This window comes from Elephas maximus, chromosome 13, assembly GCF_024166365.1.
Source record: "Elephas maximus indicus isolate mEleMax1 chromosome 13, mEleMax1 primary haplotype, whole genome shotgun sequence".
NCBI classification, from domain to species: domain Eukaryota; kingdom Metazoa; phylum Chordata; class Mammalia; order Proboscidea; family Elephantidae; genus Elephas; species Elephas maximus.
In genome coordinates this window covers 90,805,736-90,820,717 of record NC_064831.1, presented here as the reverse complement: position 1 = coordinate 90,820,717, position 14,982 = coordinate 90,805,736, and the positions used below count along the sequence as shown (strand labels likewise).

The 14,982-nt window shown below is 39.9% G+C and overlaps 1 protein-coding gene across 2 annotated transcripts in view; it reads right to left on the bottom strand.

Annotated features, from left to right (window-relative positions):
- LRRC28 (leucine rich repeat containing 28) overlaps positions 1–14,982 on the bottom strand; it is a 256,470-nt gene that overhangs the window by 103,969 nt on the left and 137,519 nt on the right. The window contains exon 6 of one of the 2 annotated variants that reach the window (XM_049906153.1): positions 10,386–10,592. The exons of the other annotated variant lie outside the window; for it this stretch is intronic. Within the exon in view, the coding sequence (XP_049762110.1) occupies positions 10,386–10,592 (207 nt within the window). The remainder of the gene's footprint in view (positions 1–10,385; positions 10,593–14,982) is intronic. 2 annotated transcript variants of the gene reach the window in all.

The following is a 14,982-nucleotide window of genomic DNA, read 5'->3' as shown; positions in this document are numbered from 1 at the left end:
CGGAAGGTATATGCAAGGGGTGCACATGTACAGGTTTATCTGTAGGCGTGTGCATATACATGCTTGTGTGTGCTACATATATATCCACATATGTAACAAACCACACAGGAGCACTGTTACAGAGACTTCCTAGACATATCCAAACAACTCGCAGAATTGGTTTACTGGGTCAAAAGGCTTAGGACCATAGTCTCAGGGGACAAATCAGTCAACTGGCAAAAATAATGTTCTGTATCCTAGTTTGGTGAGTAGGGTCTAGGGTCTTAAAAGCTTGTGAGTGGCTATCTAAGATACAACTATTGGTCTCTACTTGTATGGTGCAAAAGAGAAGAAAGGAAATCAAAGGCTCAAAGAAGAAACTACTCGACAGGACTAACAGCCCACACAAACTACAACCTCTTCTACCCAGAGACCAGAAGGACGAGATGGTGCCCGGCTGCCCCTACCAACTGTTTTTGCCTAGTACACAACAGAAGGTCCTGGACAGAATGGGGAAAATGTAGAACAAAACTCAAATTCTAAAAAAGGCCAGACCTACTGGACAGACAGGCTAGAGGAACCGCAGAGACCATCAGCCCAAGATACTCTTTGAACCTGGAATTAAAGCTATTTCTGCAGGTCACCTTTCAGCCAAATAGTAGACTGATTTATAAAATAAACAATATCAACTATGAGTAATGTGCGCCCTTACACAATTAACTATGTGAGACCAAATGGTCACCAGTTACCCGAAAGCAAAGATGAGGCTGCAAGTAGGGGAACGGAAGCTAGACCAATGGAAACAGAACAAACAGAATGGAAATAATAAGAATGCTAAAACATTGTAAAAATAGTAACCAAAGGCACGGAACAATTTGTACAAAAACTGTTAAAGGGGAACCTAATTTCCTGTGTAAACTTTCACTTAAAACACAATAAAATATTATTTCAAAACAAAAACAAACAAAAAAAACCAAGGAAGTTGTCCATCTGCGTAGAGGCTGAAGTGCAACAAAGAACTTTTTCATGCGGCTTTTTAAAGTGCTCTACTGTGTCTAAAATGCTTCTTTTTCTTCTTTAAGACTAACAGATCAAAGTACTATTTTTACTTGGAAATTAGCAAATGCTAGGAGTCCTGCACAAACTTTTTTTTTTTAAACCTCAAGGCTCTGGCATATGCAGTCCACATGGCTGAAGACGAACAAAAAGCTCCTGTCTGCCTAGGCTACTGCTCCTTCAGTCACGCTGTGAAAGCCAGCGCAGAGAGGCAGCATGGGCCAGAACAGCAGAGGGCCTTTGTTGGCTGGGGGCTAGCCTGTCGGAAACTCGTTTATTTTATCAGAAGGGGAACGATGAATGCTCTGTAGCAAAATGATGGGACGATACCATAAACACAGCCTCAAAGCAAGAGGCCCAAACAAGCTGTCTGAACTGCTCCGTCCATGTAACACCAACCATCAGAGTAAGTCACAGCCATCAGGAGTCACAGTGACAGCACTTTTAATTACTACCGAATTTGGGTTCCACAATGAATTCAGAGTATTTTGCTGTGAATTCCAAAATAACCTTTAAAACTAATTTAAATTATCCACATGATGTGTTTTACAAAGAGAACATTTCAATCACTTTTTCAGAAATACGCATTTTTAAAGGTACTAACTTCTTTTAATAAATAAAAAATATGTATTTTTTTTAACTTCTTTTAATAGACTCCGTTACATATTCTGCATAGTTACATTCTTTCTGATCTGTTAAGCTTTTACAAAACAAGATTTCATGGTGAATTTTATAATTTAACAAGCTGCTTTATACACAGCAGATCATCAACAACTGCTATATTAGAATAAATTGATTTTAATGATTTGAATGACCAAAGGCCTCCTTCAGTGCTGGTTTAAACACTTACACTTCGGCATCTCTACTTCTGTTGCCACAGTTCAGGTAACAAGGAAATGGGCCAGGTGCTACGCTAGATGCTTGGGGTGCATAAACGATGATGCACATGGTCCCTACCCTTTCTCTTGGTCTAGCGAAATAATAAAAATATTTCATGTTTATTGAGTGCATATGGAATATTTATGAGTGATAAGTGTTTTAGAAGCATCTTATTTAATTCTTGCAAAAGCACTACGAAGTTGGTATTAACACTACTGAGATCTGTTGTTGTTAGGTGCCGTTGTGTCAGTTCCGACCTACAGCAACCCTATGCATGACAGAATGAAACACTGCTCGGTCCTGCGCCATCCTCACAATCCTTGCTATTTTTGAGCCCATTGTTGCAGCCAGTGTGTCAACGCATCTCATTGAGGGTCTTCCTCTTTTTTACTGACCCTCTATTTTACTAAGCATGATGTTCTCCAGGGACTGGTCCCTCCTGATAACACGTCCAAAGTACGTGGGATGAAATCTTGCCATCCACTCTTCTAAGGAGCGTTCTGGCTACATTGCTTCCCAAACAGGCTTGTTCATTCCTCTGGAAGTCCATGGTATATTCAATATTCTTTGCCAACACCACAATTCACATGCATCAATTATTCTTTAGTCTTCCTTCTTCATTGTTCAGCTTTTGCATTTATATGAGGCGACTGAAAACACCATGGCTTGGGTCAGGCACACCTTAGGCCTCAAAGTGACATCTTTACTTTTTAACACTTTAAAGAGGCCTTTTGTAGCAGATTTACTTCCTGACTGCTGCTTCCATGGGTGTTACTGTCAATACAAGTAAAATGAAATCCTTGAAAATTTCAATATTTTCTCCATTTATCATGATGTTGCTTGTTGGTTCAGTTGTGAGGATTTTTGATTTATGTTCAGGTGTAATCCACACTAAAGGCTGTGGTCTTTGAACATCAGTAAGTGCTTCAAGTCCCCTTTCAGCAAGCTAGGCTGTGTCATCTGCATATTACAGGTTATTAATGAGTCTTCCCCCAATTCTGATGCCACATCCTTCATATAGTCAGCTTCTGGGATTATTTGCTCAGCATACAGATTGAATAAATACGGTGAAAGGATACAATCATGATACACACTCTTGCTGACTTTAAACCATGCAGTATTCCCTTGTTCTGTTTGAACGGCTGTCTCGTGGTCTACATACAGGTTCCGTAAGCGCGCAATTGTTTTGGAATTTCCATTCTTGGCAATGTTATCTAGATTAAATAATCTTTCTAAGTCTAAAATCACGCAGCTCTTAAATGGTAGAGCTGGGATTTAAGGCATGTCTGACTCCAGAGTCAGCCTGCTTCACCATGTTGCTGGTGACTCTCTCCACAGATCATTTCCACATAAGCAGGGCCTCCCGCCTGATGTCAGAAGGGATACCACGTAGCAGGGTGAGTGGGTGCTGTGAGTATAAGAGGACTGGCATTGAGCCTGAGTCATTCAGGTATGATGTCAGAGTTGGGGCTGGAAGGAGAGGTTGCCAAGGGAGATAAGCAATAAGGTTATCTGTCACCTTCCTGTGAAAATCCAGATAGCTGGTAGGCTAGTTTTGACTTGAAGATTTAGGGCAGAAATACTAAGAAACACCAATAATTCCTTTGGAGAGGATCCTAAGGAAGAAGACTTCATGCTGATTGTCCAGCATGGACTCTGCATTTACAGCAACATACCTTCCAGTGTCCTGGCAGCTAGCATGGAAAGCCAGTGTCCTCACTGGGCATCTTGCCTGGAGCTTCTACTCAGCTGGACTTGAGCGGGGCTTTGTTTGTTTGTTGTTACTCCTTTGTTTCTGTTTTGTTTTGCCAAAAACTTGAAAAGTTTATTGAAAACTATGACTGATAGAAACTCCAGATTCTGGTTTTAAAGTCATACTGACAATCTTTTTCAGACTTTGCTAGAACTGTACAGTCTCATCACTATTAAAAAAAAGCTGTAAGTTCCAGAACCAAATTAACAAAACCACTTGGATGGTAAGAATTCTGCTCATGGTTCCAGCCCTCATACTAGTCACTTTCCTAAACTTCACATTTATACATTTTGAAGAATGAGCAGTTTTTTTTTTCTTCTCTTTAATTGATATTTTGATGACAGGGCTGATTTCCTTCATACTAATCACTCCTGTTTCCACGTCCCACCCCAAAACTTAGAGAAAAATATGCGTTTGTTCATTTAAAGCTCACCTAATCTAGGAAAGCTCTTTTCTTTGCACATTAGCGTAGTAAGTCAATGCCTGGTCCATGACGTGGCCATACAAACACGCCTGCTGACTCCATAAGAAAATTTTATGACAAAAGCTGTATGCAAAGAGAGAAAAATGAAGCAGAGGTAACCCATAGGACAGTGGAGAAGGCTCAGATGAGTAAGGAGCACAGGATGAAGAATCTTTTTTTTTCTTTACAAATACTGACAAAAAAAAGATAAAGCTCAAAAAGGGTACTGAACAGTCATTTTCTTGAAGAAACAAGCTCTTCAAAGTTCCAGCTTTACTTCTGTAGCAAGACCTGTACGGATCTCAATAGAATAGTAATCTCCTATCTACTCCCACTACCAGTTTTTGTTTTCAGACCCTTTTTCTCTCCTTTTCATTATGTCTTTGCATACAGACCTGCCCCCAAAGTTCCTACAAAGCTCAATGTTAGTTGGATGTTTGGGTCTCTCTTCAGAAAGCTCAAACACAAGACTAACTTTAACCTCTGGGACTTTTTGACTGTAGTAGAACAAACTTTTTGGCACTGAAGCTTATTTCAAGCTATAAACTTTGCAAAACAGTACCGTTAAACAATAACCTCAAGGCAAGTAGTTCTTCAAGAGGCAGATCACCTATATTCATGGTTCGGCAGAGTATAGTTTACGTTCATCTCTAAGTCTGAGATTAAGAAATTATGAACTGGTTTCCATGTGGTTTCAATACTAGTTTGAAATTCAAAAATGTTTACTTTGTAGACTTAAATATTTTTAAAAGAAGATTAAAAAGTAATTATTTTCCTGATTTTATAAACAGATATAGAAAAAACAGGAACAAGAAGCAGTAACAGAGTTTTGCCTTTTATAATGTCATTTGCAATATGAAAAGGAATTTCAGAATGGATTTCAAAACTGCCTGGGAACTAGTTCCTAAAACTACACAGCTACTTAACATAAGGAACCCTGGTGGCACAACGGTTAAGAGCTCAGGCTGGTAACCAAAAGGTTGGCAGTTCGAATCCACCAGTCTCTCTCAGAAACCCTACAAGGCAGTTCTACTCTATCCTATACGGTCACTACGAGTTGGAATTGACTCAATGGCAACGGGTTTGGTTTTCTTTTTTTTTTTTTTTTGACTTAACATAAATTTTTTTCTCTACACAAAGCAGAGAAAGGAAAACCAACAATAACTACAATAAAAACAATTACCACAAAAAACTGGAGTGGTCTCCTGTTTTGTGATAAAAGGATTGGTTTTATCCCATATACCAAAGTCATGGGGTAGTGGTAAGGAACTGCTCATTTCCCTGGTAACCCAAGTCCTTGACACACAGAGTAACTTTTCCTGAGAAAATAAACTCTTCACTACTAGAACCTCCAAGGGGCAGCTCTGGGATTGGTTTAGAAACTCAGATAATTGCCTGTCAGTACGAAGCGATTCTCTACTAACCTTTAGATCTCTCGCACAGAAGTTTAAGCGTCAGGCTATTTTGTAAATCAGTGTCATTTGCCAAATGTTCTTGGTTAAGAATTCATTCATTGTTTTCTATATTAACACTTAACAACCGATTCTACCAGCTAACATGGGTGTAACTTTTTTCTTAAATTACAGAAGTGACTGACACTGAATCGAGCTGACATAGCACTTCCTCAGGGATAACTAAAGAATGATCTTTCATAGCCAATTTGTGCACAATCATTGTATCTGTTATTCCATATTCAGTAAGTTGTAAACATTACTGAATGATCTGGCTTATTAATTAAAAAAACACAAAACAAAACCCACTGCCTTCAAGTCGATTCCGACTCATAGCAACCCTATAGGACAGGGTCTGCCCCAAGAGTTTCCAAGGAGCACCTGGTGGATCCAAACTGCCGACCCTTGGGTTAGCAGCTATAGCACTTAACCACTATGCCACCAGGGTTTCTGGCTTATTAATTATGCATGGAAAATCATGAGCACAAGGTAAAAAAAAAAAAAAAAAGTTTAGAGGAAAAACGCCTATTCTTTGTTTTTTCCTACACTTTCAGAATCCAAGAAGTGACCTACAATTCTATGAGCTATTCAATCAAGAGACCTTAGTGAACTGACATCAAATACACAGGTTTTAAGCTCTCCCTTAAATTTCATAGCTCTAGGCTCAAGCAACTGATTCTCCCCCCATCCTCATATAGTCAACACGGTAAACAGAGTTCCTGTCTGCAGACTAATCTGTCACTCAGCTGTCACAGTATAGTTACGATACCAACATCCTTCTTTCTTGACGCATCTTTCTGTCTTAAGAACATACTCAGAGAGTCTTACTGGTTTAGGCAGTATCATGAGTGATCAATCGCCCTTACATCTTGCTTCTATAGTTGCTTTCTGAAGAGGCTGTGCTATGACATTACTTTAAGAAACCCCATAGGAGACTGCTCTTCTCCAAAGTCAAACTTGTTTGGCAAGACACAGAATTCAGTAAGTAGCTCTCTAAAATAAGACTGCCACTTCAATCACAGGCAGAGATATAACAGCACCCATTTCCTTAAACTCTCAAGTTCTTATATTACGTAATTAAGACTAACAAAGGAGCCTTCTAAAACTTGAAAACTTTAGCTGTGGATAGTTCTTTAGCATTAGACAACTTTGGTTTTCAGAAAGGAGTTCAGGGAAAGACTTCAGGAGCACAAGTTCCATGGAAGGGTAGCTATCAACTCAATTATTTTCTTCCTAAAGACTTAGTTGAATTCCCTTTCTAAACCTGTCTTCATAGTGTTAAAAAAAAATAAAAAAAACTAGACTGAGGAGATTAGTAATAGTTTTGTTAGCTTCAGCTTCTTCAACTTCACAGATCTCTTGTCTCCACTCTCCTGAAGCCTTCTTTGAGCCACCTTACCCTGGTGCTCTCTTGTCTCATCCACTTTTTCATAATGTACACTCAGTAAGCCAGGTGCAGAAGGGCCACTGGAGCACATATTTGCTCCCTGACCCTTTGCTCCTGGCGCTCCTGTAAGAACCTGGTCATTAGAACCAGGTAGCACATTGCTTTGGTCAGCCTGTTTCTTTCCTACTGGACAATCTTCTTCTTCTTCCTCTTGCTTAAACTTCTTTCTATAGTAAGTTGAAACACGTCTACAGGCCTATGTCCAGCCAGGGTTGTCTGGGTGGCACATGGGGGGAGAGAAGGCCCAGATGTGAAAAGGCAGCAGAGGATGTAGACAGTTGGAACTGGGACTCTGAAGGAGCTCTTGAAAGGTCTCTCGGAGTGACAGACAGCTCGGACAGTACCATGCACCCCAGAGCTCACAGAACAGTAAGCCCGGGATAGTGCCCAGGAATGTGTAGAAGCTGCTTCTGTCTACTGGGCTGTCCATGGCCCCAGACTTGAGAGTTGTAGTTACGTCAGTGCTGTGAGAAAGCCTCCTCTGAGCCCAGTACAGAGCCTTGAAAATTTTTATGCATAAGCCAGGGTAATCGTTGCCTCTAATGTACTTTGACACCAAATTAACAAGTTCACAAAAGAAAACCTCGCCTGACAGAGGCGAGGCTTTGGAAGGTGATAAGAAACCTCGGGATAGAAACTATTTATTCTTCAAGGCTCTACTGATCCCTGAAAGTTGAGTACTTAAGAAGTGATGCCCACCTTCTTAGTAACACCAGGATCTAGCACAGTGCACAGAGAAGCTGCTCAATAAATAACTGGGAGGTGGGTTGGGGGGCAAGGCAGAGGAGCAGCCAAGCAACGTGCAGCAGATATTTCTCCACCCAACACTGTTTCTATCACCAGTCACTGCAAGTCAGGTCATCTGTTGCCGTAAGCATTCGGCGCAATACACAAAGTTACTCCTTGGCATTCCAAGTATGAACGGTGGTCAGGTTCCTAGGCAGTGGCTTCCATCTACTCTCCCAACACCCAGCAGGCCCTAGCTAAACAGAGTGAGGCTAACTAGAGTGCTCCTGGGGGTATGTGAGCCCCAAATGGCCAAACTAAATCTGACTATGAAGATGGTCATGCCAGAACCAGAAAGATGCTCGATACAGCCCAGCTCTGTTCCCTAATGGGGTCCCTGCAGAGACATCCTGCCTGGAATGTGGAGACAGCATGTCAAGGTGGAAGGAATGGAGGGCTTAGAATCAGACAGTCTGAAACTCAGACTGTATCTTACTAGCTGAGGCTCTGGGTGGTGCCTTAAGCTCTTTGAATCTCAATTTCCACATCTGTAAAATTAGGCCATCGATAGGTTTTGTGATAAGTTAGAGCACATCTATATGGTACTTAACATGATACCTGGACAAACACTGGGTGCTCAATAAAGCCCTAGTGGTGCAGTGGTTAAAGCACTTGGCTGCTACCTGAAAGGTCAGCAGTTTGAACCCACTAGCTGCCCGCAGGAGAAACATGTGTCGGTTGGCTTCTGTAAACATGTCCAGCTTTGGAAACCCTATGGGGCAGTGCTACTCTGTCCTGTAGTGTCACTATGACTCAGTATTGACTTGATGGCAATTTTTTTTTAATTTGGTATTATTATTACTAATAGCCATAATAGTATATCATTATGCATAGAGAGGCAACAGTCCTCTTACACATATGGTCGGTAATAATAATATAAATAATAACAGTACAGGCAACCCCACATTTAATAAGCTAATATGTTCCTGGTGACCCTTTGAAGTCAAATCATAATAAGGGTGGCTTTTTTTTTTTGTAGTTTTACTCTGAACTCTGATGTTATGCCACTAATTTGGACTTAACACCACACAAATCAAACCATTAGACCTTCTCCCTACCCCGCCTTCCCTTCCTCCACTTACTATCAGCATTGACCACACCATCTTAGCAATCAGCTGGCAGAGAGTCAGCACTTAGAAGGAGTAAATATCTGTTTTGGTGGTTACTATGATCGTGAAAATGATAAGGGAGGTATATTTTTTAAAAGGTAACATATGGCATCTACAAACTGTGCTCTCTCAGCTGAGAGTCACTGCATTTGTCTAGTCCTTTATAGTTCTTTTATATAAACTATCTGATTTGACTTCAAATTAACCTTAAAGTAAGAAGAATCAGTATTATCATCTCTGGTTTACAAATATGAAAAATAAAGCTCTGAGAGGTTTTAGTGATTTACCCCAGGTCGCTCACTGTCAGGTGGCAGAACCAAGCTACAGCCTGGAGCCTTAGACCTGTAAACTGCTTGTCCACTCTAACTGTTCCATAACGTGTGCCTTAGTGCAGCAGGCATATTTATTTTGTAAAATCTCTCTATATTTGATATTTTTCTCACCTGAGAAAAAGCTGATTTCTTAGAAATGTAGCTTGCTTCTCAAATAATTTTCATTTTGTGAAGTTTTTTTTTATGAGTATGGGATTTAATTATATTTATGGAAATGTAGTCTCCTTAAATTTGGTAATTATTTATTATTACTCAAATTGATTTTAATGTCTTCCAGTATTTTAAAGTTTTCTTGAAGAGATTTTAAGTTAAAAATAATATGCACAGTGTAATACGCTGAAAATACTTCCTTTCGGCAGGGGCTAGTAAATTATTCACTTCATTGTCCACACATAAATTATTCATTACAAAAATGCTTTTATAAGTAAAATCGTATGATGCTTGTTATGACAGTTTAGGGATCTGTGGAGCCTAATGCCATTTTTGTTTCTTGCAAGTTAACAAAATAATTCAATTTCGTTTTCTTAAAGGCCTATGTTCTTTGACATATACTATGTCAAATGGTCCAGTTACAGAAGTGTATACTGGATAATGTATTATTTACTAGACAAGGTAGTATTTCTAGCCCAGCAGGAAGTTTAGCAATTATAAAATCTTTAAAACTTTGTAGTCTGGCTACCTGGCAAAACTTATATTATTAGGATACCCAGTGCCAATTTTTCTACCTAGAAGTCAACATCTAAACAGACATATTGGCACCAATAGGAAAGCTATCCTTTCACATTGCTCAATACCCTTTATTGAATTTATACTTTTATATGTGTCTATTTTTAGATCCTTTCTCAAGAGCAGATCATGTCACATCTCATATGTCTTATCTTTAAACAAATTTTAGAACCGATTTCCTTCTCTTAAACATGAAATTCCGAACTGCAATAAACTTCCCTTGTAAAATGGTAATAATGCTTTGGTCACTGCAACCAAGGGTTTAGAGAGTCAATCTTCAAGATAAGCAGAAAGAAGGAAACTAATTAATCCTTCCTAAAAAAAAAAAAAAAAATCAAGAAAACAATACTTTCCATTTTATTCTTTGGCTGCTTCGCTTCACCCACATAAACACGATCACTTACCAAGTGGCAAAAATGCAAGACGGTTTCCAGCCATGGAGAGCTCGTTGAGGCTGGGAAGCTGGCAGAGGTGCCGCGGCACACACCACAGACGGTTTCGGTCCACAGTTAGGTACTGCAGAGAAAGGCACAGGTGAAGCCTCTCGGGTAAAGTTAGCAAACGATTGGTAGAAATGTCTAGTGTCTGCAGCTCCTTCAAATCGCCAACCTCTACAACCAAAATCAAAATTAAGATAAATTGTATTCTGATTAACTTAACTAATTTAATTAATTAAATAAAATCAATCAATACTGAAAGAGTTCTACCAAATAAAATCAGTAGCTGCAACTATTTTCACAGACATGAATGCTGACACACAAGATTTAAGCCTAATATGCAAATAATCCAACTCGAGTAGGTATCTTAAATTAGTCTGGCAGAATGTCTTGAATGGAGAAAAATGCTGGCACGGAAAAATGGGATGAGAGGGCTGGATAGACATCAAGTGTGAATTTGAGCCAAAGTTTGTTAATATGGTTCCTGCTGCTTCTCGATGAATCAAAAGTTGTTGCTAGGGTGAGAAAACAGTGATTAAAATCACGCTGAGGTGTCCGATTTTTGCTTTTTTTTTTTTTTGGTTTAATTTCTAAGTAGATAGTAAAACAAAACAAATTTCGTTGCCGTTGAGTCAATTCTGACTCATAGCGACCTTACAGGACAGGTTAGAACTGCCCTATAGGGCCCTATAGGGCAGCTACAGCTGCTAACCAAAGGGTTGGCAGTTCGAATCCGCCAGGAGCTCCTTGGAAACTCAATGGGTATAGGGCTTCCAAGGAGCAGCTGATGGATTCAAACTGCCGGCCTTTTGCTTAGCAGTCAAGCTCTTAACCACTGTGCCACCAGGGCTCCTCAAGTAGATAGTAGGAAACCTAAAAATAGAGAGTATCCAAGTAAGTGCAGCTTGGTCATATGAACTAACTATAAGGATTCTGGGCTAAGACAGAGTATAGATGGTAAGATATCTTTTGGAAAATATCACCAAGGTCAACAGTACAATAATAAAATGAAATCATTGTTAGGCACCATTTTTTTTATACTGTCCAGCCATTTGGCTCCTTTAAAAAAAACTGCTCAAAGTGTACGTAGCCTATGAAGATTTACTTTAATTCTGCCCAAATTAAATACTTCTACGTGCTCCAATATTCCCCCAGCATTGATGTTTTTACATCTATAATCTATAATGTTCCACCGAAGCTGAAGACTGGGAAGTTCTTTACTGGGATAAAATACACACATCCATAAAAAAATGGATGACACTGGCATTTTGTCAGTTGGGGTAATAATGCTACTTATGGAAGGTTTTGGGTCATCTGGATTATCCCTGGGAATGGGGATGGAGTTTCTAGTCTGAAAACTAGTGACAATTGTCTGTATGGTCCTTTTATGCAGAGCAACACTGCATGTAGTACATATTACTAATGACAAAGTGTACAAAAAAAAAAAGTCGTAAGTGCGGTTTATCGTAACTCGAATTGCTGTAGGCCGGGGACTACCTCTGAGCAAAGGAAGCTCTGCTAGACAATCTCTAGGAAAGGATATTTACCCTGCCCAGGACCACTCACTCCACTCAAGGCTCTACTGTAAACATGTGCGGTACAGGTTTACTTCTGCACTGTGGCCACTTACATGTTGAAGGCCACTAAGATGTCATCTCTCAGCCTTCTCTCAAGTAAGGTAAGGAATCCTTACCCTGTTCCCCAAGCTGTTCCTCTAGGTTGAGGTTTCCCATGATCCCGCCACTTGATCACGCTCCTCTGGGCACATTCCAGTTTGACTGGGACTAAGATTAGTATTACAATGTTTTCTCTACTTGATACCAAACTCTTTTGCCCTCTTGGATGCCCAATTAAACAGATTAGCCTTTCTTACTGCTACAGACCAGGAGTCAACAAACTATGACCCATGGGCCAAATCTGGTCTATACTGCCTTTGTACTGCCCACAAGCTAAGACTAATTTTTACATTTTTTAAGGACTGTAAACAACAACAGGAAGCCCTGGTGGTGTAGTGGTTAAGAGTCTGGCTGCTAAACAAAAAGTCAGCGGTTCGAATCTACCAGGCATTCCTCGGAAACCGTATGGGGCAGCTCTATTCTGTCCTACAGCTTTGCTATGCGTTGGAATCGACTTGACAGCAACGGGTTTGGTTTGGATTTTAAAGAACAACAAAAGCATGTGGCGGAGACCTTATAGGACTGCAAAGCCTAAAATATTTATTATCTGGCCCTATATAGAAAGAGTTTGCTGGGATTTACTATAGACTCACTGTTAACAGCAAAAGCTGTAATAACTATTTTTCTTTACAAAAGTGATACAAGTGCAAAATACATTCATTTTTAAATCCCCCCTCCTAATATTTACAAGGAATTTGTGCTAGGAAGTTCACTCTCTATTGCCCAATTTCCCCAACGCTAAACAAAATACATATTTGAAGATGCTTAGGCAGGATTCAAGGTCCCTGGGTGGCACAAACAGTTTGCACTAGACTATTAACCTAAAGGTTGGTGGTCTGAATCCTCCCAGTGGCACTGCACAAGAAAGTCCTGGCCATGTGTGTCCGTAAAGATTATAGTCAGGAAAACCCTATGGAGAAGTTCTACTCTGCAACACGTGGGATCAGAATTGACAACAGGACTGTATTTTAGGCAGGATTCAGTATATAGCCTGCGACTCTGCATGGGAGTTCTGCTCTATGTGAACCTGATTCACATGGGAGTCAAATTCACCCTGGCTCTGTCAACACAATATTCCATCTAGCTAAACTCATCTGCCTATTTTTCTCACTAAAAAATTGCTTCTGATTTGGAGTAAGTGGAGGTGAGGGAGTTGGAAAAGTCATCAAGTTTAAGATGTACATAGAAAGAAAGAAAAAAAGGAAAGAAGAAACCTTTCTGGTGTAACTTTATAAAATGATAACAGGAGTGAAATGGGGAAGAAGGGCAGCTAGTCATCTATCCAGCATGGGCTGGGTTCCAAGAGAAGAAGGAGACAAGGTCTCTGCCACTGAGAGGCATATTACATGTGAGACAATGTGGGACAGGAGCTCAGAGAAAGAAGCGCTTGATGAAGGGCTGGAGAAGCTTTCTAAAGCTTCACTGAAGGAGGTGGGAACTTGACCAGGCTAGGATTTGGGTAGGTCAAAAGGCAAATGCATATAGCATTCCTAGCAGGGGATATGGGTGAGGCTGAAAGCATGAGGAAGGGCACAGAGGTGAAAAACTAAATACGCCATGTAAAGCTGCTCCTCTGGTCCCGAACAAGTGCCAAGGACACCATTTCAATACACTGGGATTGGTGGAGACACAGATGATGATGAAAATTGGGTGGACAAGCTTGGACTTATTCTTATGAGACTATGACATTTCTGGAAAATTCTTACAGGATAAAAGGACTCTTTTGGAAAGTTTAGGCTGATAAGTATGCAGAAGGCAATGGAAAGACTTTCTAGGCTGAGAAAACAAGTAGATGTTTGACTAGAACAAAGGCAGTATGTCAGAATTTGAAGGTGAAGGCCAGAGATTATTTAAAAGATGCATCGAACAGATTTGACTGGATACGGAAAATGATGAAACAGAAAAAAGCCAAAGATAATATTAAGGTTTCTAGACCACTATATGCTTAGTATGATGATGTAATGCTAAAAAATTAATTTTTAATAGAAAAATGTATTAAATATGCATTAATACTTCTGAATTGCAGTATCTATAAACTGCCTAATTAAAGGTATTTAAAAAAAATTATCCATTAAAATTCGCATGGGAGCAAACAATTGATACTTATCATTATTTCAAAAAGAATTAAATGTGTAAAATGGTGTTTGACAGGGCTGCACAAATTACTAAGGCCTGAAACTGCCATGCATTTTCACTGAGCTTTGCCTTATTGTACAGTGAAGCAGAAAACAGTAATGTACTATTAATATCATGGAGCCCTGGTGGTGCAATGGTTAATTACGAGCTCAACTGTTAACCAAAAGGTGGGCAGTTCGAATTCACCACCCGCTCCTTGAAAACCTCACGGGGCAGTTCTACTCTGTCCTATAGGGTCGCTATGAGTCGGAATCAACTCAATAGCAATGGGTTTGGTTGGTTTTTATTAGTATCACATACTAGCAAAATCTTGCTGAAGATAATTCAAAAACAGCTACAGCCATACATGGACAGGGAACTGCTAGAAGCTGAAGCTGGATTAAGAAGAGGACATGGAACAAGAGATATCGTTGCTGACATCAGATGATCTTGACTGAAAGTAGAGAATATCAGAAAGATGCTTACCTGTGTTTTATCAGCTACACGAAGGCATTCTACTGTGTGGATTACAATGAATAAGGATAACATTGTGAAGAATGGGAACTCCTGAACACTTCAATGTGTTCATGTGGAAGCTATACATGGATCAAGAGATAGTTGTTTGAACAGAAAAAGAGGATACCACATGGTTTAAAATTGGAAAAGGTGTGGGCAGGGTTGTATCCGTTCACCATACTTATTCAACCTATATGCTGAAGAAATAATCCAAGAAGCTGAGCTTTATAAAGAAGAACGGGATATCAGGATTGAGG